Below are 27,643 nucleotides of genomic sequence, written 5' to 3' on the forward strand. Positions count from 1 at the left end.
ATTTCGCCGCGCTCGGTCGCATTTTATTGCTAATTACTATTTTTAAATCACTACACAATAGAGATCATTTATTACTGAAGAGGTTTTGTAATAAATTTAATTGGACCATTTTTAACAAATGTTCAATTGTGAATTTGCAATTGAATAGTCTGAATAAATTGAACCATTCCGTTGCGTACTTCCCTAACTGTCACGTTTGTGTCAGCGTCACTCACTGTCACTGTCATTAGTGTCATTATAAGTAATCTGTGGTGTCATTCATTTGGATAGTTTTGGCTTCGAAGCGTGTGTTTATAGTTTTATTTAGTGCAAAAAACAATATTAACATGAAAGAACCAAAGCAAACACCGATAGAGGACTTAGCGGAGTTACGGAGCTACTTCGCATCACACAATGGCATCCGTGAATACATTGCTCACAGTTCTAAAGTGCATTCCGTAGGTTGGTCGTGTGATGGCCGGCGTCTCGCTTCAGGATCTTACGACAAAAATGTGGCGATATTTACCTTAGAAAGGAGTAGGCTGGTGAGTTAACTGTGTTCTTTCCAAGTGTCAAATACTTGGCTTTCTTTAGTTATGTTTGTTGCTGCCAAACGCTAAACAAAATTTCGTTTATCAACAAGGTTAATGTCGAAGTTTATCTTGATATCATGCTTGCAGATGTTAATTTCATACTTGCAGATGCTTCACACATTAATTTTAGTTTATTCTTGTTTGTAAACACTGTTTGATTGCATAGTAATTGATATCTTAGCACACAACCTAATTTTTGGTTCATAACCAGGTTTGTATTTGGTAGTTTCCCCTTTATATTATTCGTATTGTCTGAATATGCCTAAGGTTAGTTTTAAATTGTTACTTACAATATAGATAGTAAACAATGAGTTAAAAACCCTTTTACTATGTTAGACAATAAATATGGCTTAATTTCCCACAGTCACAAGATTACCTATTCCGAGGACACACAGGCTCGGTGGACCAACTGTGCTGGCACGCCTCACATGCTGACCTTCTCAGCACGGCTAGCGGTGACAAGTCAGTTAGGATATGGGATACAAGGTGAGTTAAAGCAATAGGTAGTTAATAAATTAAAAAATACTTAATTTTCACAATTTTATTAATATTAATAAAGCATTTTGCAGTGGTGTCTGTAGAATTATTTCAACAAATCACTTTAGCCAAAGTGACATAATAATTTAAACTCCAACCCATTAGCTATGTTATTAGCAATAAGTCAACCTTTTTTCATTTTTGTTTTCAAGTTTATTCTAATAAATTAATCCTTCAAGCCCTTAGAATCTAGTTAACAGTCATGTGTGATTGCTTGAGATTTGATGGGTTAATAAATAGGTAATTTAATTGCAGATCGCACAAATGTGCAGCAATTATAGCTACAAAAGGAGAGAACATAAACATAGCGTGGTCACCCAATGGCAGCACCATAGCTGTAGGCAATAAGGAGGATCTAGTCTCATTTATAGACACAAGGACTTACAAAGTGGTAAGTTTGACACACAATGTACAATTTAGTTTTATTTTGGATTAGACAGTATAAGGGAAGTCAAGTTGCTAACATAAGACTGATTTTTATATGAATGAACCATACTAAAGAAAGACCTAAAGAAACAGTTTACTATTTGGTGAATTTTCAATCCAATTACATAAAGCTTTCCATTATGTGTGTACTTTATCTTTTTTCTAGTTATTTACTCTACCTCATATTCTGTGGAAGGTGAATAGCTAAAATAGGTACATAATGTTTGTTATTAAAATTGTAAATATTTTTTCAGGTAGTCGAAGAACAATTCAATTTTGAGGTGAATGAGATCTCATGGAACCTGTCTTCGGACCTTTTCTACCTCACAAATGGACTGGGCTGTGTGCATATAATGACGTAAGTAGAAATAACAAGCTGCATATTTAGAACATTTCTTGAGCTTGGCACTGAGCAGGCTGGCACTACTCTAAGAAATTATTAATCATGGTATACATTTGCCCTAATAAATAAACAATGTAATTATTTTCTACTTAGTGCAGGTTTTTTAGTCGATTTTAATTATATTTTGTTATTGTTTATGGCCAGGTCTGGGATGTTTAAAAAAAAATTACAAAATTTTACTAAGACAGAATCTTGAGTGACCCTGGCTGAAAAATTTAAAACTTACTAGATTTAAAAAAAATGGATCTGTCAACAGCACAGTGGGTCTAGACAAAGTGCAAATTATAATCGCAAACCAGTCGAAAAGCCCCTTTTTTGTATGGAGTTTTGACGGACTGGTCCAGCCCCCCTAGACAAAACGCACTTTTAGATCGAATCGCAAATCGAATCCGTCAAAACTCCATACAAAAAAGGTGCTTTTCGACCACTTTTCGACTGGTTTGCGATTATAATTTGCACTTTGTCTAGACCCACAGGGGTGATTTACTATTGTACTCCGAATGACTGTCGTGAGTACACTGATCAAAATTTATGTTATTTAAGTTATGCGCAACTTTAGGGCCCTGTAACTTCTTTATTTGTAGATATATTTTCATGATTCTTTCACAATTATTATTAGTTTTACTTATATTTTCAAGTTTTATTTAAAGAAAAAAATTTGAATCTTCTTCATTGTTGTCTATTCCATTTTCAACTTTCAATGTATTATTTCGCAGTTACCCCTCGCTGGAACTCCAGACTGTGCTGAAGGCGCACCCGGGCACGTGTATCTGCGTGGAGCACGACCCCACGGGCCGCTACTTCGCCACGGGCTCCGCCGACGCGCTCGTGTCGCTGTGGGACGTGCACGAGCTGGCCTGCCTGCGGGTCTTCTCCAGGTATGTAACTGTAGACGGAGGAATACGTGGGACTTTTGTTCACAGAGGGGCCTTGTTGCACCAGGACCACGAGAAGAAAAACATTGATGTAGGGGAATGGGGGACCCCTCGAAGCCGGAGAGACTTGTTTGAGAGCAAGAATTTTACTNCTATGCGTTCCGGGTGACACTGTCGCGTTTTAGTAAGAAGGCATGGAGAGTCGTATATAACCTAGTGGCCGTCCTCATTCCCTAGTGGGTATACGAGGTGTGTTCAAAAAGTAAGGTGACTTTGTATTTTTAAGAAAAAATATTTATTTATTTATCAATATTTATGTTGTCCCCTTCAAAGTAATCCCCCTCAGATACAATACACTTATGCAAACGGTTTTTCCAATCCTCAAAGCACTTCTCATAAGCACTTTTCGGTATAGCCTTTAGCTCTTCCAGCGATGCAGTCTTTATCTCCTCAATCGTTGCAAATCTCCGTCCTTTCATAGGTCTCTTTAATTTTGGGAACAAGAAAAATTCACATGGGGCCAAATCCGGTGAATATGGTGGCTGAGGCATGATTGTGGTGTTGTTTTTAGCCAAAAAATCTCTCACAAGCAAAGATGAGTGAGCAGGGGCATTATCGTGATGCAAAAGCCATGAATTGTTTTTCCAAAACGTTAGAAAAAAATTCATGGCACGAGCCAAGCGATATGCCGATATCCTCAGCAACTTCTCTGATAGTGATTCGACGATTTTCCAAAACAATTTTCTTCACTGCTTGATCGTTTTCATCAGTTGTTGACGTGCTTGGGCGTCCAGAGCGAGGCTCGTCATTGGCATCTTCCCGGCCATCTTGGAAGAGGTTGAAACATTTTTTTTTACTCAGAACAGTTTCACCGTATGCCACTGTCAACATTTCAAGTGTTTCGGAGCACTAAATTTAATTTTTTTTACACAAAATTTGATGCAAATCCTTTGATCCATATTTTTCGATAGCAAAAAATCGCCGAGCACGCAAAACACTTATAACCTTTACGCCTCTCACAACCAAACAAAAAATGCTATACACTTGAAACTTGGTACAGATGTTCGGGAAGAGTGTACCAACATAAAAAAACAAAAAAATCGATAATCGAAAGTACGTTGCCCGGGAAATTTGAAAAGTCACCTTACTTTTTGAACACACCTCGTATGCAAAGCATCTCATATTGTTTCTCCAGATATTGTTATATGGCAGTGTTTAGCAAAATCACAGATACACAGGATTTGCAGCGGTGGGAACGAGAGGTGGGAGAAAAACTCACAGATACCTCTAGCGACGAAGAAGTGTCTGCTATACAAGATTTAGGGCAGGGGTTCCTCAAGGAACTGTCCTTGGCCCCGTCCTATATGTTTACTATCTACAGTGCTCACACAAGGGTCACCAACGGCTACACTAGCTGAACTCCAGACAGTGCTGAGGGCGCATACGGGTACATGCTATACAAGCTATAATGACGGGGGTTCCTCAGGGTTCTGTCCCTGGCCCCGTCTTNGTGCTCACACAAGGCGCACCAACGGCTACACTAGCTGAACTCCAGACAGTACTGAAGGCGCACCCGGGCACGTGCATCTGCGTGGAGCACGACCCCACGGGACTACTACAGACCTGTCAAATTAGTCTCGCTGTGTGACGTTAACGAGCTGGCCTGCCTGCGGGTCTTCTCCAGGTATTAATACTTCAGACGTGGGACATTTGTTTACAGACTTGACTTATGGTCCTATGTCCCCTAGATGGGGCAGAGGGCGTCCACAACAGTCCTCCATCGCGTTCGGTCTTGAGCTTCTCGCTTGATCTCGCTCCAGGTCTTGCCGATCTTCTTCGCCTCGTCTGCCACAGTGCGCCGCCAAGTTTGCTTGGGGCGACCACGTTTGCGTTTTCCTTGAGGGTTCCAAACCAGAACCTGCTTGGGGATGTGATCGGGATCCCTTCGGAGAGTGTGGCCAATCCAGTTCCACTTGCGGCGCTTGATCTTCTGGTCGATCGGAATTTACAGAGGACACTACTATTTGTACGAGGCACCAAGACCATAAGGAGAAAAACCTCTTGAAAAACAATTATTGTATGGGAAAGGGAGACCTCTCGAAGCCAGAGAGGTTCGCTGGAGAGCGAGACTTTAACTTGAGACAGCTGCGGACGAATGTCCAAGTTAGGAAACTCCCAGCTGCGTTTGATTTCAAAAACAGCTTAAATTTTATTCTCTTACTTAACCATATTATTAGTCTGACGGAAAAAATCATCCGGTATAATTTATTTATATTAGCTAACTAAACGAATAATATTCACTTGATTCCAGATTAGAATGGCCAGTGCGGACGCTTTCGTTCAGTTTCGACGGGCGGCTGCTGGCGTCTGCTAGCGAAGATCACATCATCGATATTGGAGACACTGAGACTGGTAAGAACTCATCGTATTAAGTTAATATTGAAATCGTCAGAGGTCCCTTTATTTTAAAAACTAGCTTGCCTCCCACGGCTTCGCCCGCGTGGAATTTTGTCTGTCACAGAAAAACTTTATCGCGCGCGTCCCTGTTTCAAAAAAACTATTTTATGTCTTTCCCGGGACTCAAACTATCTCTATGCCAAATTTTATCAAAATCGGTTCACTGGCGTGAAAGCAGGACAGACAGACAGAGTTACTTTCGCATTTATAATATTAGTATACAGGGTGTTTGGCGTCGAAATTAAATGATGCGATTTGAGTATTTTGGTGAAATTACTAAAAAAATGTATTTAAAAGTAGCCGCCTGGCATGATTTTTGATTACTATACGCCAAATCATTTTGGCACACGATGCGCCAAACACCCTGTAGATTATCTCTTCAAAAAGTAGAGTATGTGGATGTTCGTAAGAGTTCATACGTTTCCGTCAAATGACGTCCATTGCTGGACAAAGACCTTACCTAAGGATTTCCATAACGCATAATCGCATCCAGGCTCATCCCGCGACCTTCATCAGATCGTGTGATCGACGAAGACGCGCCCCACCATTCTTCCGCTAATGTTTCAGTGTTATCGGTACACGTTAAATTATCCATGAGTGCACACGCACACTACAATAATGCCGCTCGGATTTAAAAAAATAAATTATAGATTTTTTTCTTCCAATTACTTATTGTAAAGAAAACGTAATAACTTTTAAACTAAACGGTATATCCTAATATAATAAAAACAGTAATAATGCTAAATAACAGGCAATACTAAAAAAATACATAAAATACACAAACAATGCCAACAAATAATAAAAAATGATGAAACAATCTGCTTTTAAATTCGTGTTTTTTTGGTTATTTTATAAAATTTCTCCAAAAAATGCCCCTATAACAGGTGGTTTTTATTACTTTGTATTATTCTCTATCGTAGGGTGATTGCTACAGTTATTGGCCCTTTAAGAGCGTTGTGTAAGTTAACTTGTGTAAAATGTAACAAAAACTCGACTTTTCTTTACTTTTTATATTTTATTATCTGAAAACAATATTGCTGCTATTTAAGCTAGTACCTATTTGGTGTTATACGATAAGAATTACAATAATAATTTTAAAAATATCAGAGATCACATTAAATTTAGCTATTGGCCCCAAAAACACAGTAATTGGCTCCTAGAAGTACAGTTATTAGCCACCGAAAAAAAACCATAAAAATCACTGAAACTTCACGCTTTGTAATCCAAACTCATTTTGTCTTTCCTTAAGATTAGCTAAGAATTAGTCATCAGTATCACTCTTATCGATTTCTTCATCTATCTCATCATCGTCAGTACCTACATTCAGTAANAGGTGGGAAAAAAACTCACAGATACCTCTAGCGACGAAGAAGTGTCTGCTATACAAGATTTAGGGCAGGGGTTCCTCAGGGATCTGTCCTTGGCCCCGTCCTATATACTATCTACACTGCTAGCAGACGAAGAAGTGTCTGCTATACAAGATTTAGGGCAGGGGTTCCTCAGGGATCTGTCCTTGGCCCCGTCCTATATACTATCTACACTGCTAGCAGACGGAGAAGTGTCTGCTATACAAGATTTAGGGCAGGGGTTCCTCAGGGATCTGTCCTTGGCCCCGCCCTATATACTATCTACACTGCTCACACAAGGGGCACCAACGGCTACACTAGCTGAGCTGCAGACAGTACTGAAGGCGCACCCGGGCACGTGTATCTGCGTGGAGCACGACCCCACGGGCCGCTACTTCGCCACGGGCTCCGCCGACGCGCTCGTGTCGCTGTGGGACGTGCACGAGCTGGCCTGCCTGCGGGTCTTCTCCAGATAAGGGCTCCCTAAGGACTGCGGCTGTAGTGTGAGGTGCACCCGGAAAACGTACGAATTTGTCTGAGGATCTTCTAAGTACCTATTTAACTGACAAAACCTGCACAGACATGGGACTTTTAGACGCTACCCGTTTCAAACGTCCACAGACTTGGGACTTTTGTTCAGAGAGGACACAATTTTCTTCTATAGGTATTAAACTGCTTCAAACCTTTTATAGATCTCCAAGACTACTACAGATCCTGTCAAATTAGTCTCGCTGTGGGACGTTAACGAGCTGCCCTGCCTTCGGATTTTTTCTAGGTATTATAGCAATGTTTCGCAAACTCGCAGCTAAAATCGAGCTGTAAGCCCCTAGTTACGCAGGAGTTGCAGCAGTGGTAATGAGAGGCGGGAATAGTTCTGTTACAAAAAGCCCAAAAATACCTCTCACGATGGTGAAGTATAGTTATAATGGCGGGGGTTCCTCAGGGTTCTGTCCTTGGCTCCGTCCTATATTCTATCTACACTGCTCACACAAGGGGCACCAACGGCTACACTAGCTGGACTCCAGACAGTGCTGAAGGCGCATACGGGTACATGCTATACAAGCTATAATGACGGGGTTTCCACAGGGATCTATCTCTGGCCCCGTCCTATATACTATCTACACTGCTCACACAAGGGGCACCAACGGCTACACTAGCTGAACTCCAGACAGTGCTGAAGGCGCACCCGGGCACGTGCATCTGCGTGGAGCACGACCCCACGGGCCGCTACTTCGCCACGGGCTCCGCCGACGCGCTCGTGTCGCTGTGGGACGTGCACGAGCTGGCCTGCCTGCGGGTCTTCTCCAGGTAAGGGCTCCCTAAGAGAGCACGCGCCCGGACGACTCGATCTAGTCTTTCTAATGGTCTTCTCCAGGTAAGGGCTCCCTAAGGAGAGCACGCGCCTAGACGACTCGATCGAGTCTTCCTTACGGTCTTCTCCAGGTAAGGGCTCCCTAAGGAGAGCACGCGCCTAGACGACTCGATCGAGTCTTCCTTACGGTCTTCTCCAGGTAAGGGCTCCCTAAGGAGAGCACGCGCCTAGACGACTCGATCGAGTCTTCCTTACGGTCTTCTCCAGGTAAGGGCTCCCTAAGGAGAGCACGCGCCTAGACGACTCGATCGAGTCTTCCTTACGGTCTTCTCCAGGTAAGGGCTCCCTAAGGAGAGCACGCGCCTAGACGACTCGATCGAGTCTTCCTTACGGTCTTCTCCAGGTAAGGGCTCCCTAAGGAGAGCACGCGCCTAGACGACTCGATCGAGTCTTCCTTACGGTCTTCTCCAGGTAAGGGCTCCCTAAGGAGAGCACGCGCCTAGACGACTCGATCGAGTCTTCCTTACGGTCTTCTCCAGGTAAGGGCTCCCTAAGGAGAGCACGCGCCTAGACGACTCGATCGAGTCTTCCTTACGGTCTTCTCCAGGTAAGGGCTCCCTAAGGAGAGCACGCGCCCGGACGACTCGGTCGAGTCTTCCTTATGGTCTACTCCAGGTAAGGGCTCCCTAAGGAGAACACGCGCCCGGACGACTCGGTCGAGTCTTCCTTATGGTCTTCTCTAGGTATCTATTCAACTGATATAACCTGCACAAATGTGGAACTTTTCTCCATTGAGGACACTGCTTTTTTTTTCTCAAAGTATTAAACTGCTTCAACCTGCGCTAGTTTTTGGGTTACTTTTAGTCCACAATTTGACATTTTTAGTCACGATAGGCAAAAAAGTTCTGAGTTGTTACTCTCATAGGTAGTTACTCGACTGCACAAGCTTTTATAGATCTCCAAGACTACTACAGACTTGTCAAATTAGTCTCGCTGTGGGACGTTAACGAGCTGGCGTGCCTTCGGATTTTCTCTAGGTATTATAGCAATGTTTCGCAAACTCGCAGCTAAAATCGAGCTGTAGCCTCAAGTTACGCAGGAGTTGCAGCAGTGGGAATGGGAGGCGGGAATAGTTCTGTTAAAAGAAGCCCAAAAATACCTCTCACGGTGGTGAAGTATAGCTATAATGGCGGGGGTTCCTCAGGGTTCTGTCCTTGGCCCTGTCCTATATGTTTACTATCTACACTGCTCACACAAGGGGCACCAACGGCTACACTAGCTGAAACTGCAGGCGGTGCTGAAGGCGCATACGGGTACATGCTATACAAGCTATAATGACGGGGGTTCCTCAGGGTTCTGTCCTTGGCCCCGTCCTATATACTATCCACACTGCTCACACAAGGGGCACCAACGGCTACACTAGCTGAACTCCAGACAGTGCTGAAGGCGCACCCGGGCACGTGTATCTGCGTGGAGCACGACCCCACGGGCCGCTACTTCGCCACGGGCTCCGCCGACGCGCTCGTGTCGCTGTGGGACGTGCACGAGCTGGCCTGTCTGCGGGTCTTCTCTAGGTAAGGGGGCTCCCTAAGGAGAGCACGCACCCGGACGACTCGATCGAGTCTTCCTTATGGTTTACTCCAGTAGGCCTAAGATGTGCGCCGTGACAACTTTTATCGACGTCAAAATGTATGGGCAAAATCGATAAAATGGCGTGATAACCACTTATCGCGGCGCGCATCGGCATACAGGTATCCATTTAACTGATATAACCTGCACAAATGTGGAACTTTTCTCCAAAGAGGACACTGCTTTTTTTTCTCCAGTATTAAACTGCTTCAATCTGCACTAGTTTTTGGGTTACTTTTAGTCCACTGTGTGCGTTATTGATAGGCAAGAAAGTTCTGACTCGACTTCACAAGCTTTTATAGATCTCCAAGACTACTAGTCAGACCTGTCAAATAAGTCTCGCTGTGGGACGTTAACGAGCTGCCCTGCCTTCGGATTTTTTCTAGGTATTATAGCAATGTTTCGCAAAGTCACAAATAAGATCAAGCTGTAGTAGATCCTGGCTACACAGGAGTTGCAACAGTGGTAATGAGAGGCGGGAATAGTTCTGTTACAAAAAGCCCAAAAATACCTCTCACGGTGGTGAAGTATAGCTATAATGACGGGGGTTCCTCAGGGTTCTGTCCTTGGCCCCGTCCTATATGTTTACTATCTACAGTGCTCACACAAGGGTCACCAACGGCTACACTAGCTGAACCTCAGACAGTGCTGAAGGCGCATACGGGTACATGCTATACAAGCTATAATGACGGGGGTTCCTCAGGGTTCTGTCCTTGGCCCCGCCCTATATACTATCTACACTGCTCACACAAGGGGCACCAACGGCTACACTAGCTGAACTCCAGACAGTGCTGAAGGCGCATACGGGTACATGCTATACAAGCTATAATGACGGGGGTTCCTCAGGGTTCTGTCCTTGGCCCCGCCCTATATACTATCTACACTGCTCACACAAGGGGCACCAACGGCTACACTAGCTGAACTCCAGACAGTGCTGAAGGCGCATACGGGTACATGCTATACAAGCTATAATGACGGGGGTTCCTCAGGGTTCTGTCCTTGGCCCCGCCCTATATACTATCTACACTGCTCACACAAGGGGCACCAACGGCTACACTAGCTGAACTCCAGACAGTGCTGAAGGCGCATACGGGTACATGCTATACAAGCTATAATGACGGGGGTTCCTCAGGGTTCTGTCCTTGGCCCCGCCCTATATACTATCTACACTGCTCACACAAGGGGCACCAACGGCTACACTAGCTGAACTCCAGACAGTGCTGAAGGCGCATACGGGTACATGCTATACAAGCTATAATGACGGGGGTTCCTCAGGGTTCTGTCCTTGGCCCCGCCCTATATACTATCTACACTGCTCACACAAGGGGCACCAACGGCTACACTAGCTGAACTCCAGACAGTACTGAAGGCGCACCCGGGCACGTGTATTTGCGTGGAGCACGACCCCACGGGCCGCTACTTCGCCACGGGCTCCGCCGACGCGCTCGTGTCGCTGTGGGACGTGCACGAGCTGGCCTGCCTGCGGGTCTTCTCCAGGTAAGGGCTCCCTAAGGACTGCGGCTGTAGTGTGAGGTGCACCCGGACAACTTGATTGAGTCTGCCTGAGGACCTTCTCTAAGTATCTATTTAAGTAATAAAACCTACACAGACATGGGACTTTTAGACGCTACCCGTTTCAAACCTACGCAGACTTGGGACTTTTGTTCAGAGAAGACACTACATTTCTCCAGGTATTAAACTGCTTCAAACCTGCGCTGTAACCAAAAGTCGCATGGACTTTTGGTTACAGAGGACACTAGTTTTTGGGGTAGTTTTAGTCTACTGTGTGCGTTATTGATGAACAAAAAAGTTCCTCGTAGGTAGTTACTCGCCTGCACAAGCTTTTATAGATCCCCAAGACTACTACAGAGTACAGACCTATCAAATTAGTCTCGTTATGGGACGTTAACGAACTTATAATATTCATTAAAGAATCGCCACAAAACATGCAAGTACCTACATTTGTCTTATTCCATTTATTTCAGATTAGAATGGCCAGTGCGGACGCTTTCGTTCAGTTTCGACGGGCGGCTGCTGGCGTCTGCTAGCGAAGACCACATCATCGATATTGGAGACACGGAGACTGGTAAGAACTCATCGTATTAAGTTAATATTGAAATCGTCAGAGGTCCCTTTATTTTAAAAACTAGCTTGCCTCCCACGGCTTCGGCCGCGTGGAATTTTGTCTGTCACAGAAAAACTTTATCGCGCGCGTCCCTGTTTCAAAAAACTATCCTATGTCTTTCCCGGGACTCAAACTATCTCTATGCCAAATTTTATCAAAATCGGTTCACTGGCGTGAAAGCAGGACAGACAGACAGAGTTACTTTCGCATTTATAATATTAGTATACAGGGTGTTTGGCGTCGAAATTAAATGATGCGATTTGAGTATTTTGGTGAAATTACTAAAAAATGTATTTAAAAGTAGCCGCCTGGCATGGAACGTGTTATGGGGCTGAAAATATATTAAATGGCTATGATTTTTTATTACTATACGCCAAATCATTTTGGCACACGATGCGCCAAACACCCTGTAGATTATCTCATCAAAAAGTAGAGTATGTGGATGTTCGTAAGAGTTCATACGTTTCCGTCAAATGACGTCCATTGCTGGACAAGGACCTCTGCTAAGGATTTCCATAACGCATAGTCGCATCCAGGTTCATCCCGCGACCTTCATCAGATCGTGTGATCGACGAAGACGCGCCCCACCATTCTTCCGCTAATGTTTGAGTGTTATCGACACGCTAAATGATCCATGAGTGCACACGCACACTACAATAATGCCGCTCGGATTGCTCGGATCAAACTCCCCGCACCCCGCGCGACTGAGACCAAAAATTGGTGGGGCGCGTCTTCGTGGATGGCACGATCTATAGTGGGGTCCCTGTTCAGTGCCTACACTACGTCAGTTCAGTGCCTAATACAGTGTGAGTCACGATAAAGTGCACATATGAATTAAGGTAAAACTAGACCTATTTTTATCGACAAAAAATAGGTCAAAAAATTTTTGAGATTTTTTTAAAAAAAATTATAGATTTTTTTTCTTCCAATTACTTATTGTAATGAAAACGTAATAACTTTTAAACTAAGCAGTATATCCTAATAAAATAAAAAACAGTAATAATGCTAAATAACAGGCAATGCTAAAAAAATACATAAAATACACAAACAATGCCAACAAATAATAAAAAATTATACTTTTTGAAAAAAATCTGCTTTTAAATTCGTGTTATTTTGGTTATTTGATAAATTTCTCCAAAAACTGCCCCTATAACAGGTGGTTTTTATTACTTTATATTATTCTCTGTCGTATTATCTTTGTAAAACCAAAAATCGCATGTCTCTATCCAAGGACTATTTATATCTAAGGACATAGGATAGTTTTTATCCAGGTTTTTGAAACAGGGGCGCGCACGATAACGTTTTTCTGTGACAGACATAATTCCACGCGGGCGAAGCCGCGGGTGGAAAGCTAAAGCCCGGTCCGTGAGCACGTAGAATTTTGTCCAATGACCCCTAGCTACCCATCCTTATCGCTCGCGCGTAACTATATTGCTGTCGCGACTGTGCGACTGGCACCCGCAATGAGTGTGCGAGCGCGATAGCAACATAATTACGCGCGAGCGATAAGGATGGGTAGCTTGGGGTCGTTGGACAAAATTCTACGTCACCACGGACCAGACTCTAGTTAATCGATATTTCTAATTTCTAGGCGAGAAAGTGGCCGAGATTCCGGTATCGGCTTCTACGTTTACAGTAGCGTGGCACCCGTCGCGCTACCTCGCGGCTTTCGCCTGCGAGGACAAGGAGCCGCCGGAACGCAAGCGCGACGCCGGCAGCTTGAAGCTCTGGGGCCTGCCCAAGGCCGGCTAGGCGATTATCGATTAATAATCGATTGTGTATCGCATGATAATCGTTATTAGTAAACCGATTATATCGCTTATTAATAAATAGTGAATCGATTACTAGTAATTGATGATGTAAATGGACTAAAAAACCGATTAGTCGATATTATTGCGTCGTTTTATCGATTTTGCGCGATAAATTCATACGTTTGTCGTCTAAAATCACAGATAAGATTTTATAAAGGGACGCATCCTGGCCCGACTGAAATATTGTTATTGGTTATCCATCGACAAATAATCGATTATTCGGTAATCTAGTGTTGTGAAGTGTTTACAGACTAGTGAACTATTCTAAGTGACAATAAAGTGTATTTTCTTTAATTCGGCCGTTTTATTGATGAAAGTAAAAAGGATTAATCCGGAAATTATAGCAAATTATAGGAAGAGGATTAGTCCAGAAATCAAACGCTAAAGATTACACTGCACAACAAAATCGAACTTTTTTTTTGTTGCATGAGATTTTTCACTTGTTGTTTACTAATTTAGGCTCGCTGATTTTAAATCTACCCTCAGATTTTTTCTAGCAGCTCTAGTTTTTGAGATACAGGTACCCTCTTAAAATGTACTCTCCATTTGACTGCTGATATCGCTATCGTCAACGTCTTACTAGTTTCTGTTTCTATTTTTGCAATGACTTCGTCTAGAAGGACCTGTGTAAACAATCCAAATAGATTTGTCACATTTGTGGCAGATATACATTCAAAAAATCCCGTTTAAATGTGTCAGACTTCGTGAAAAATGCCTATTTGGAGTACTTTCAACGGCTGTTGGAAACAAATAACAAGCCCTGGATACCGAATATAGTGTGTAAAACGTGTGTGGAGTCTTTACAATTATGGAAAAATAACAAGAGGGATCCCTTGAACCTTATTAGTCCTATGATTTGGCGGGAACCGTCAAACCACCACGACGACTGTTATTTCTGCGTTGTAAACATAACAGGAATTAACCGCTCAAATCATTCTAAGTGGGTTTATTCTAATTTGGAGTGAAAATATGATGGCTGAATACTGTTGGATTATCCAGAATAGTAGTAGCACTCGAACTCATTCAAAAAAGTCACATAAAAGAAAGTTTTGTTCTAATTACATAGTTAAAGAAATTGTTATATGACAGGAAACCATGTTTTTTTGATAAAAATAGCTACTCTTCACATCTCAAAAAGTAGAGCTGCTAGCGAAAATCTGAGTACAGATTTGGAATCAGGGTAGAAAATGCAGCTATATCCATAAAAAACATTCCATGCAACAAAAATGCTGTTGTGCAGTGTTATAGGAATATACCTACAACCCGGTCGAGTTAACTGCAGCTGGCAGCCGTGACGTCATAACGACGCTCTGGTACGGGTGTACGTTACTCCAGCTGGAAAGTAGCTCCTAGAGTGATATGAGTAGAACGTATAATTAGTTCCTTTTATTACACGATTTTTTCGGATTTTGAAGAAAGCTCGATTACTTGATATTTATAAATATTTTCATGAACATTTTTCTTTCACATATACGCACAAATCAAGAGCTACTCGTGTGTGTTTATTCTATAGGCGCACATATAACGGTTATTGAGATAGAGCATTCTGCAAAACGTTACCCTGGCAGGAAATGCAATATCTCGAAAACCTGAAGACGCACAAATCACATTTTCAGCTCACATAATAGAACAAATATAAGCTATCTGCTCGTACACAGTTTTTCTCTTTCCGATCATTCGTTTAGAATTTTCCTGCTAGAACAACGTTACTCCAGCAGGAATCGTTTTTTTCGTTTTGTACCAAAACGACAGCACGCACTAATCTCTAATTCGGCGCACATTTACACCATGTTGGGAACTAATTATACGTTCTACTCATATCACTCTAGGAGCTACTTTCCAGCTGGAGTAACGTACACGTGAAACGGATGGGGCGAGTTCGGGTAAGTGGGAGGGAGAATCGTATTCCATCGGTTGTACCTACCTCACGATAAAGACCTCATCTACACTAATATTATAAAGAGGAAAACTTTGTTTGTTTGTTTGGTTGTAATGAATAGGCTCAAAAACTACGGGAGCGTTTTAAAAAATTATTTCACCATTCGAAAGCTACATTATCCACGAGTAACATACGCTAAATTTTATTTTGGAAAAAATCGTAAAATATTTAGATAATGTAGTCCACGCGCGCGAAGCCGCGGGGGTGAAAAGCTAGTCTGTGATAAAGACAACTTGGTACAAAACTAAGAATAAGACTACATGTAATTCAAATTCAACAGGTTCATTTATTCAAAAATATATAGGTTGGTTACATATTTACTTACAAAGTAACAGGTTATTGCGTATTACATAAAGCTATGTAATATTCGCTTATGCATACAGCGCGATGTCTTGAGATTACTTTAGAAAGATGTCAACTAATAAAATATTATTACCGTAGTAAGTCAATAATTTATTTTTATTTGCTAAAAGTCAAATTCTTTCTTCATTGAAGAAAAAGTAAATTACGATATTGAATAATAAATGTAGTCGGAACTAGTTATGTATAGTATATTTTTAAGCTTTATTATTTACTTAACACAAATAACACAATGTCAGGGTAATAAATATATAATTTAGGTATAGTTAGTTACACAAATCATCATCATCATCATTTCAGCCATAGGACATCCACTGCTGAACATAGGCCTCCGGCCTCCCCCAATGCTTTCCATGGTGATCGATAGTTACACACCTTTTCTTGAAAACTTAAAGCTTATTTGATACAATTTATGATGCTTACTACACAAATGTTTTTTTTAGATTATGCATAATTGTAACGAAACTGACTGTAACTTAATCAACTAAAAGGGTCTCTTCTAACCTTATTTATTAACATATTTATCACAAAATAACAGCACAGTTAAGGCCCAGTTTTTTGATTCATAGTTAAAATAACAAATTGTTAAATTTTGCTACTAATGGTTAAATATTAACAAAATGTTAACTAATTTTTCGAAAAACATTTCTTCTAATATTTAACCACTTGTCATTTGACATCTGTCAAATTTGACCATTGGTTATTTTAACTACGAATCAAAAAACCGGGCCTAAGGCGGACATACCGAGAGCGAGGGCAGCATCCTTTGAGGGAGTATGAGTATCGAAGAAAATAAATAAAATAAATTATTACTGAGCACTAAAAAGACTAACATTTGCATTCTCAAAAAATTCAGTTAGTACATACGTCCCAATAGTATGCTACCCCGAACTCTATATAAATAATCACAGCATACATAATTTCAATCATAAATCTGGATTGTTTACATATTCAATGATTTAGATTCCCCACGCATAGCAGCCGCCTCTCTAAACTTATAAGTTCCTTGTATAGTCTAAAAGGCGTGTACCCTATCACATCAGCACACTCTCTGAGGACAAATCCAAAACTTTTTGAGTAATTATCGTTCAATTCAACACCGAATGGCTCGCACGATTCCTTTTCCTTCCTCATTTTAAGCGAATCGTACTGTCTATTCCAATAAAAATATTCTTTTTCGGGCAATTTACTGACTAGAGGCGGCAAATTATCTTTTTGGTGCTTTTTCCGCAGGATCGATTCTCTCTGTTCCTTCAAAACGCTAAGAGGCAGTTCTTCTTCGGAATCGTAATCTGCTGGCTTTTTAGGCTGACTAGCCGCCGGCACTTTTTCACCTTTTACAATCTCTTCTATCTTTCTATCCAATATTTCAGCGATTTCCGGATCATCGGCTACATCGTAAACATCCTCTGCGTCACTCCTCTCATCCTCAATTCTCACATACAGCTGTTTTGGGTCGTACTCCTTTTCGTCGAATCTAGGGTCGCCTTTTGGCTGGCTATCTACTTCATCGTTTTCAATAGTCTCCACGTTAGAACTGTCTATTTCAATATTCTCTTGCAGATCTTCAGAATGGTGGTTATCATCAGCATTCAGATCTGGTGGATCAGTAATAGGGTTTGAATCATTATCCTCTCTTGCACTGCTATCTAAATGGGGTGCTTCTTCTTGATTTTGTGAATCGTCTACATCTTGTGTTCTACTAATATTATTCACAACCGATTTCACGTGTTCAGATATTTGGAAGAGCACATCATGCTTTAAATTTTCATAGTAAGACACAAGTAAGTTATTAACCTCTTTTTGTACTATTCCAGGTTTTGTAATCTTTCTTTTTGGCGCTCCGTCATTAAGTTTTCTCTTTTTGGCACTGCTTTCGCCTGCTCCGTCTTCTATAAGTTTGGATTTTCGTTTTTTAGGTTCTTTAGTACTGTATTCATCTGGTATTGAAATTCTGTATTTCTTGCATGTGGCGAGAATTAGCTCTCGAATTGTTTTTTCTCTGTCAAAAGTGGCGGGATTAAAGAAACGGTCTAAGTCGTTTAGTGATACGTCGCTTTGGGTGTCATCATGATTGTCAGTGGCTGGTAACTCTTGATGGTCGTCAAAGTTTTGTTCTGTATCAACCTGCTCTGGTTCTGGCGGTGGTTCCTCTTTGATCTGTTCTTTTATTAAGTCGGCGAAATCGTCGTCGAATATGTTCGTACCGTATTCTTCCTCTTGAATAGTTTCTAGGTCTTTTTTAATTTCTAAAACTTTATCTTCAGTAGGAGTTTCTGTAATATCACTACTGCTTGTATTATCTTTGCTGCAAATGTCTACAGTAGACGCATTTTCGATATCAGAAAGAGGCTCTTCTGTGTTAGTAGCATTTGTATTATCTCTGTTTGTGATTTCTACAACAGAAGCATCTTCAACATGAGAAACATTTCTGGATGCGTCCGATTTATCATCATCTGCCGCTTCTCTGTTATTTGTAGCTTCATTGCTGCTAACTTCTACATTGTTATCAGCATTAGAATCGTAACCATGGTCAATATCTTTCTCCGTCTTAGGTTCAACCTTCACTATGTGGTCTACTGATGGCTGATTAGTTTTCAGCCAGTTTTTGTTATCACAATTCCTAACATAAACCAACTGCACATCAATTTTTCCTGTGTCCAAATAACCAATGATGTAATTATTTATAATTTTGTTTGTTTCAGACACTCCCACTACAACATTTTCTGGATTATCTTCACTTTCTTTAAGATAAAGCTTTTCGGTGGCATATTTTAGAGAATATTGCGTGAAATCTTCACAAAACATCAATTTGAGATCAGGATCATCGAAATATTGCCTAATCGTGTCACTTGCACTTGCTAAAGGGGTCATCGAAGGTTTAAACTCTTTGAGAGGTATGACCTCAACTTGACTTGTGAGTGGTATTTTTTCAAGTAAGTTCATAGTAATTTCGTCACCTACAGTTGGTTTTCGCAACGTTTTTCTCTCGGGACATTGTTCCATGTACACATAGTGGTCGATCGGCAGTTGGAAATGCTCAGCCATGTGCAAATAGTTTTTACAGAGCACTATTTTCCTCAGCTGTATAAAGCTACACCATTCTCGAAATGAGAATAGCCTGTCTGTTGTTGTAGAATAGCCACCAAGCTTATAAGACTTCAAATAACAGTTTTCTTCGTTGGCCTTATCAACAGCGTCAGAGAGTCTGATTTCGTAATCGTCGTCCAAACCAAACATCATTTTAAACGCAACTAGAAAGTACGCCATTACAATGCATTCATAAAATGGTATACGACCCACCCTTTTCATCACCTCTAAATCAAGTTTCAGATAATCACATGTTACATTATTCATCAGAGAAAAGACTAGATTTTTAAAATCATCCGGCAAACATAGTTCTTTCGCGTATCTATGAACTAAAAGCTTCAAGTCAGGTACTAAAGGTCGAATTTTAAAGAATTTAAACAACGTCATCGCATAAACTTCCTGGTCCTTGCTATTTACTTTACTTCGGTAAAACTTAGCCCATTGATGGATTTCTTTTATCTTTATCTCTTTGGGGACATATTTCTCGCAGTTGTAAATATCGAACCTACCTTCTCTCACAAACCTCATTAGGTCTGACATGTGAATATTGTCGCAATTTAAATTGAGAGCTACATAAATTAAGCTGAAAAACAGTCCTCGTTTAACCACACTAAGATCTATCTTTGTGTTCATTTTTAAGTGTTTTTTGTATTTCTTCGGTTTCTTTTTTAGAAATTCTTGATCGTAGAAGCCATTTTCTTCTTCACTGTCGGTGTCATCAAAGTTGTTGTTTGTTGTATCTTGATTTTCATCATTTTCTGCATTTAGCCTGTATACAAAATATTGAGAAGTTATTAAGTTATTGAGTCTACAAGAAATTGATAAAAATGGTAACTACACATTAAAGTAAAATTGTAAACTAATTTCATACAAATATAAAATTAGTTGTTAGAAAACTTGAGTAACAAATTGTAAGGTAAGTCCTTACCCCAACTGCCTTTTGTCTTGGAATTTCTTGATATACTGTGTCCAGAGCCAAATCAGTTTCTTCTTGAAGGAGGGCTTCGCACCAAGAGCTATTATTTCGTCTGCCAGACCCACCAGGATGAAATTATATGCATGCCATTTGTGCCATTCTTCACTTACTGAAATTGAAAAGTAACATAAATCTATATACAGGGTGTTTCTTGTAAGGTGTCAAGCCGAAGGCAGGTGATAGGTGAGGACTAGACCTATCGATTTCACCCCCATGTATGTTCTACGATTTTTCGTAGTTTAGATGTTATCGTTAATTTTGTGATTTTTTCAAATTTCATGACCTAGTGGCTTAATTTCTTTTTTATCTTTTTTTTGGGTTGACTTTTCTCAGATTTCTTTTTTTTGACAGATTGCCTATTAGTTGCAGATATTTGAAAAAAATAATCACCTTCCTATCTTTGATGCAAGATACAAAATTTTTGCTAGAAACATAAAAAATATGCTTTTGGCAGAACATTCTAAAATTTTCAACTGAAATGTATGAGAAAAAAAAAGAATTTCCATAGGTCCAAAATAATTTTAAAAACTGCGCAGTTTTCTAAACTTTCATAATAACACAAAAAAACATGTACTTAATAGGCCATTATTTTCTGTAATCGCTCCACTAAAGTGGTAAGTCGGAGATTCCGTTACATGTTTTTGACTTTCTTAGGACTAAGTAATATTTGCAATCCCCTAAGTTTACGTTATGTAGAACACATTTAGAGACAATAACTGAAAAGTTTTTTTTATCCACAACGTGGAAGCTCTTGCTCTTCATGTGGTATACAAAAAGGAATATGAAAATTTTGATGATAAACCATATTAGAATGTAAGAAGCTTTTGTAAATTTACGAATAATTGTTTAAATTAAGCCACTAGGTCATGAAATTTGAAAAAATCACAAAATTAACGATAACTTCTAAACTACGAAAAATCGTAGAACATACATGGGGGTGAAATCGATAGGTCTAGTCCTCACCTATCACCTGCCTTCGGCTTGACACCTTACAAGAAACACCCTGTATATAAAAGAAAGTCGTGTTAGTTACTCCACTTATAACTCAAGAACGGCTGAACCGATTTAGTTGAAAATTGTCAGGGAGGTAGTTTAGAGCCAGGAGAAGGACATAGGATACTTTTTATCCCGTTCGAAATTAAAAAAAAGTCTGCTTATTTATTGCCATTAAGGCGGAACAAAGTTCGCCGGGTCAGCTAGTATTAGATAAAAAAATAAGTGCTGAGTTGAATGGTAATAAATATTAACGTGATTTTGGCGGAATTCATTGGGGAGGTCACTCTGTGGGCCGTAATATCCCACACCTGGCCATAAACAAAGAGAAATAGCTAAAAAATCTAATTGTAAGCCTAGCTGTTATGGTGCGTCCACATTGGGCGCCTCCACAGCCGTCGAGGCGAAGGTTTATGCTACAGTTAAAATTCTTCAGACTGCTTTGAACTAGGATCAGTTGAAGTTCAAAGTAACCTATTGTTATAACCTTAAAAGGCGGCCACTCACAATTATCATCGTTGTCCGCGACTTTATAAATCTTCCTCTTTTGTTTGTGGGATATCGTGCCGTCAGCCAGCTCCATTTCCTCCACCACTGTCTCCCGAACATTGGCATCTTGGGTGCCGCACTCCACACAGTAGTAATATCCATCAATAAGATTGGTTTCAGTGCTACCACACACTTTACAAGCTTCAGCCCTCATGGCGGTGACTAGTTTTTGATAAATTAAAAGCTTTTTTTTAATTAATAACACGGAAAAATCATTCTCTGAGTTTGAAATCAACACGTGAAAATAAAAATACGCGCCTGGACTGAAAACGTCAAACAAATTTTTTCAGTTTGACGTTATCGAGTTCGTTCAAAAACAATTTTTTTATGTATTAAACGATGTTTAATTTTTTATAAATTAAAAGAAATATATAATAAATAAATTGAAAAAAACTAAGAGATGCTTTTTATTTTTGTTTTTTCCGTTTATTTTCTATAAAATTGACTATAACTAAAATTATTTCAATTTTACAATAGAATCCGAAGATTTCTAAACGTTTAAGTGTTGCCATTACAAAATAAAAAAATGATTTAGTAGAAAATAAAAGCCTGATGGCGTAATATCTCAATAATATTTTAATTCAGGCCGTGTCAGCGCAAAAGTGGCCTAACCCACAATTTTTCATATTATTTCTTATCTATTGCAATTTATTCAAAACGTAATAAATTTTGATGCTAAAGCGGCCTACCTATCCCTAGTTTCACCCTTAGTTAAGAGATGGCGTTGTAAACATTCTTTTTGCGCGCATTGTTTTTGCCTACGAAGCAGTGTAAAAGTGGCCTAACCGAGTTCAAGCTCCATACTAATAAAAAATGTTAAGCTTAGGCGCTGACGGCCTCAATTGTCTGAGTAATAAAATAAATATGTAGTATAAATGTCAGTATCAAATGGTTGTAAATAAAGCCGGGTCTTCAGCGCGTGTTTTGCCTTACACAGTCAACAAAAACATCTCAACATTCAACAAAATTGTCTACAAAAAATGCTGAATGTTTACATGTTTTTGTTAATTGTGTAGGGCAAAACATGTGCTGGACACTTGGTTTTAGATTGACGATAGTTATGACAGGGTTAAATAAAATCTCCCAGATTTTGTACACAGATGATAAAAAGACCAACGACTTAAAAAAAGTACTTTAGTAGTAGATTATTTAAATCCGATTATGGCAACTGGAATTATAGACAGCCGTTCTGTAAATTGGTAATTTCATATTCATTGGCGGNTTGGTAATTTCATAGCGTATCGTTGCTCCTGTTATCCGTCATCAATATCTAGCATTATTCGGGCGTGTACTCCGTCACTGATAAACTGAAAGAAACTGCTTGTTTATCAAAGCCGCCAACACCGTTGAGCGTTCGCGCGTTTCTATCCGGCGAGCGTAGGATGATAGCGCTCTTTCTACCACACCCTCGGGTTCAGTGAGTTGCGTGTTTGTTCCCGGCAGTGCTCCTGGCCTCCGGTTTCCAGGATCGGATAATCGGGTCGTTCTGTGCGTTGTTTGTGTTGTTATGTGCAAAAGTTAGCGGCAGTTTATGGTGTGCAGTGCTTGATTCGTGGACCGCGGGACGTTTATTGATGGGCTGTGCCACTGCGAAAGGAGCGGCGACGGGGCCGCACCGGCGAGGTCTTGCTTCCTGGAGGGTTTACAGTAAAATCCGCCACACTGGAACTGATGGAATTAGAGAACATCGTCGCCAACACTGTGTACTTGAAAGCGAGAGAGGGTACGTACGCGAATTTACAATTAAAATACGTGGAACGTTTAGAATTATTCATGATGATCGTCGGTTACTCGGGTTTCTGAATTTAAATCAGTGCCGAGTGCGTTATTGGTTTGGTGTTGTAGTGTATTGCAACAAAGTAGTGTGGTTTGTAAACAAGCTGCCAAACTGGTGAATTTGGTTCATAAACGGGGCCAACAAGTGATTAGATTCTTATCAACGCTAATAATGTTTCCCTGTTATCAACTTTTATGAATTATTTTGTAGTAGCCACTATCAAGTGTTAATGAATACCTAGTAACACAGTTGCTTATGAATGGTACCTGAAAATTACAATTTGAAAGCAGAAAAACTGTCTAACATCATTTTTAGGACCAAAATCATAACTTTAAAATAAGTTATTATTAACTTTAGAACATTACAGAGAGCTTATGATTATCCTTAGATTCTGGTGCTAAATAAATCGAATGATATTTATTCCGATGAAACATTTTCCTTAATTGGTATTAATATATTAAAAAGTAAATAACCTTTAATGGAATGCCCCAGTTTATAATTGGATAGTGCATTTATGTGTGATAACGCATTCATTCATTATTTATTGTAAGTAATTTATTCAATTATAATAATTCTAATATCAATTTGTATTACCCCATATAGGTAGGATGCAAAACGACTGAGTTATAACATTAGTATTAGATATATCATCAAGAGAAACCCCTATAAATATGTAAGACGTAGCTACTCCTCATTTTTAAGGATTGTTGGCCCTCAGTTAATTTATAATACCATTGTTTTCACAGTGTTTCAACTAAAAGGGTTAAATAGTTAAGAGTATCTGAATATTGTTCTTTATTTTTAAGATAAAAATAATAGTTCACTTTGATGGGTTCCAAACTAGGGATGTTACGGATATGTGGTTTCGGTTATGGATATAGGGATAATNAGCGCTAATAATGTTTCCCTGTTATCAACTTTTATGAATTATTTTGTAGCAGCCACTATCAAGTGTTAATGAATACCTAGTAACACAGGTGCTTATGAATACTACCTGTAAATTACAATTTGAAAACAGAAACTGTTGAACACCATTTTTATAGGACCAAAATCATAACATTAAAATAAGTTATTAAATAACTTTGTAATATTACAGTGAGCTTATGATTATCCTTAGATTCTGATACTAAATAAATCGAATTATATTTATTCCAATGAGACATTTTCCTTAATTGGTAATAATAATATAAAAAGTAAATAACCTTTAATGGAATGCCCCAGTTTATAATTGGATAGTGCATTTATGTGTGATGTGTTATCACATTCATTCATTATTTATTGTAAGTAATTTATTCAATTATAATAATTCTAATATCAATTTGTATTTATCCCACATAGGATACTAAACATAGCTCTGACTGAATTATAATATTAGTATTAGATATATCATCAAGAGAAACCCCTCTATAAATGTGTAAGACACATAGCTACTTCTCATTTTTAAGGATTTTAGGCCCTCAGTTAATTTATAATACCATTGTTTTCACAGTGTTTCAACTAAAACTATTCAATAGTTAAGAGTATTTGAATATTGCCCTTTATTTTAAGATAAAAATAATAGTTCACTTTGATGGGTTCCAAACTAGGGATGTTACGGATATGTAGTTTCGGTTATGGATATAGGGATAATGTTATACCGTTATGTTTTTTTTTTATTTCGGATATCCGAAAGTTTCGATTTCGATTACGGATATCCATAACATCCCTGTTCCAAACCCACAAAGATGACAATCAATGGAAACTCAATGAAAAAACCTTGACTCAAGATCCCATCTGATAAAGACTCAAGAATTTGAAAGCAGATAACAAGTGAAGAAAAAACGCAACACAAAGATTATCTGGGAATGTTTATGACAACTTTTTATTATCTCTTTCTCTCAATTCAACTCAATTGATACTAAAAACTAGAGATAAGCCCATTTTTGAATGAGTTATGTAATTCTAAAGTAAATAGAATATTTAAACAGTGTAAAATTTGTCACTAGTGAATTTAGGCACTTAATTTCACGTGGAATATTAAAATTGGATATAAATATTAGCTAAACATTTTTTTTCTTGCCTAAAAATAATTTTGAATTACTATAATTTGTCTGAAACACCACTGTCCCTCGTCATGACGCGGGTCAATCACGCGTCGTTCTTCAGAGTCCCATCATGACGTGCAACATTTTGTGGCGCCTATACACTTATGTTCGTTGTAGGTACGTGACGCTTCACGCTATACATGTTGCTAGCTTTCGTTACTATGCGCACGCGTCATTGTCCGTCAGCAATTGAATGTTGTCGAGCGATTTCCCGCAAGATTATGGCAATCAGGCGTACACCTCACGATCATGCTTCTCCTAATCCTGTATTATGAAATGAATGACCATACTTTACAAACTTGTTTCATAATTGAGCCTAAATTCAATTCCTCAACCATTCAATATTTCTACTAATCAAAGGCTTGAGTTTAAATAGGTTTATACTTGTTGTCGTTTCATAGTAGGTATTTTAAAAGTTCAATGACCTTTACCCAGTAGGCATACACCCGTCGCACACACGTCCTTATTGCAGTTCTTACGACAGTTATGGAGTTTCAGGAGCCTTATTTATTTTTGAAGCATTTGAAATCAAATTCGCTCGTGAAATTTCACCAACCATGTATGGATTACTGTACGATTTACTTATTCTAGTACTTCAAGAATACGCCTCCTGTATCTTAATTAGATTGTTATATTAGCATAAGGTGGACCGACGAAATCATACTTGCGCTGACGCTGGGCGCAGGCCGCTAACAATTGATCACCATGGAAATCATTGGGGGAGGCCTATATCCAACAGTAGACGTCCTATGGCCAGCAATAGACGGCCTATGGCTGAAATTATGATGATTAGCAAAAGCCCTTTTCAGGACACTTCACAAAACATTTTTTGTAGTTTGACGTATCAAAACTCCGGTACAGTCTGGGTGTTGTGACATCCAGATTAGTCGCCCTACATCCATTAAATACATTGATAGCGCGTCTGAAATATCACGCTTCCTGTCAAAGGTCGTATCTCGTCTGCCCACATAATGTAATATGATTTGGTATTGTCTGGTTTTCCCTAATCGTGTTTTTGTTTTTTTCATTATCTGTTTGTAATGCCTACATCAGCTATATCAGAGTAAATACAAATGAGTAGGTCATCTTCATAGAAACGCCCGAGCGCGGTTTGTATGTGAGCGCGCCAATACGTATGAATGAAGATGACCTACTCATTTGTATTTACTCTGGTATAGCTGATACCTACTGGATGAATTATGTTGTGTCAAATCAATGCAAAAGTCAACGAGGAATATTGGTAAATATGCAGAATTTAATGCGAATTGTCCACATCGCAAAATTACATGTCTAGCTGACTGCAATTAATTTTAATTTCGAATATCTAGTTTAAAATCTAGAACCTATGTCGTTATTTTCGGCGGTAGTATTTCATTGTTTTATCCAATAAATAAACGTCATCATCAGCCTATAGCAGCACACTGCTGGGCATAGGCCTCCCCCAATAAGCACTATTTTACCCTGTCTTCTTCTTGTAACTATCCAGCTCCCAACGATCTTTCGCAAATCTTCACTCCACCTAACTGAATGGCGTCCTACAATACACTTGCCGCTCCACTCAAGTTCTCGTTTACCCCAGCAGTTATCGGTTATTCGATAGATATGATATTTTATCCAATAAATGTGTCATAGTGGGACCCAAATACAATTACAATACATAAGATCCCGCAGTGTTTTTAGCCTGCTAAGGTGCTGGTTAGAAGCAAAATTCCGAAGTAATAGTAAAGGACCAATTTATATTTAAATTGTAGTTTACATTTGCATTTAATTTCCCTTAAATGCGATTTGAATACTTGTATAAAGTATCCTTATTGCACGTGGCGATTGACGTAGATAGGCATAAATTTGCGTTATGCCATTAAAACTCGTAATAAAATATACCTAGCATATTCTACAACAAACTACCAGTGTAAATATGTTTGTGCAGTTAGTTCTGCTGAGGTATAACGGATTTTGATACGGTATTCACTGTCATGTAATTTCTTCCGGATGATTTAACATACAACATGCATATTTAGAGACATCTGTTAAACCAAGCGAAGCATCCCGCTTTGGCGGAACGTAGTTTACCTATAAAACCTGTAACTACATGAGTACTTTAATCAAATGACAAACAGATGCTGCTGTCTTAATTCCCGAACTATAATCCGGCCCAGATTCAAGGCGAGAGGGAATAGGCACTTAGGGTATGTATGTACAATTCTGACTTAGTGTACATATCACAATTAACATCAGTGCGATTATGGTCCAATACCTGTCATAAAAAAACAATGCTATGCAATGCTATAATGATGTCATGTGACGGTCTGATGATAGAGCTGGAAGGTGGCCATAGGCACTTTGGCGAAACCACGAACCCTCCCTGTCGAGTTGGGCTCGTTT

The 27,643-nt window shown here is 39.6% G+C and overlaps 2 protein-coding genes across 2 annotated transcripts; one reads left to right on the plus strand and one right to left on the minus strand.

Moving 5' to 3' along the window:
• The first annotated feature begins 257 nt into the window (after positions 1-257).
• Positions 258-13,518, plus strand: tex (THO complex 3 homolog tex). Its single transcript, XM_028308916.1, has 7 exons — positions 258-524; positions 937-1,058; positions 1,365-1,500; positions 1,790-1,893; positions 2,655-2,816; positions 5,125-5,225; positions 13,274-13,518. The coding sequence occupies exons 1-7, from the start codon at positions 327-329 to the stop codon at positions 13,432-13,434; spliced, it is 984 nt and encodes a 327-aa protein (XP_028164717.1). The 5' UTR covers positions 258-326; the 3' UTR covers positions 13,435-13,518.
• Positions 13,519-15,722: 2,204 nt separating this feature from the next.
• TAF1B (TATA box-binding protein-associated factor RNA polymerase I subunit B) lies at positions 15,723-21,676 on the minus strand. Its single transcript, XM_028308915.1, has 4 exons — positions 21,359-21,676; positions 19,811-19,967; positions 16,525-19,651; positions 15,723-16,336 (listed from the first exon to the last, which is right to left on the minus strand). The coding sequence occupies exons 1-3, from the start codon at positions 21,552-21,554 to the stop codon at positions 16,744-16,746; spliced, it is 3,261 nt and encodes a 1,086-aa protein (XP_028164716.1). The 5' UTR covers positions 21,555-21,676; the 3' UTR covers positions 15,723-16,336; positions 16,525-16,743.
• Positions 21,677-27,643: the final 5,967 nt, after the last annotated feature.

The sequence above is a fragment of the Ostrinia furnacalis genome, unplaced genomic scaffold (genome assembly GCF_004193835.3).
Source record: "Ostrinia furnacalis isolate ACB-3 unplaced genomic scaffold, ASM419383v2 OfSCF2567, whole genome shotgun sequence".
Lineage (NCBI taxonomy): Eukaryota > Metazoa > Arthropoda > Insecta > Lepidoptera > Crambidae > Ostrinia > Ostrinia furnacalis.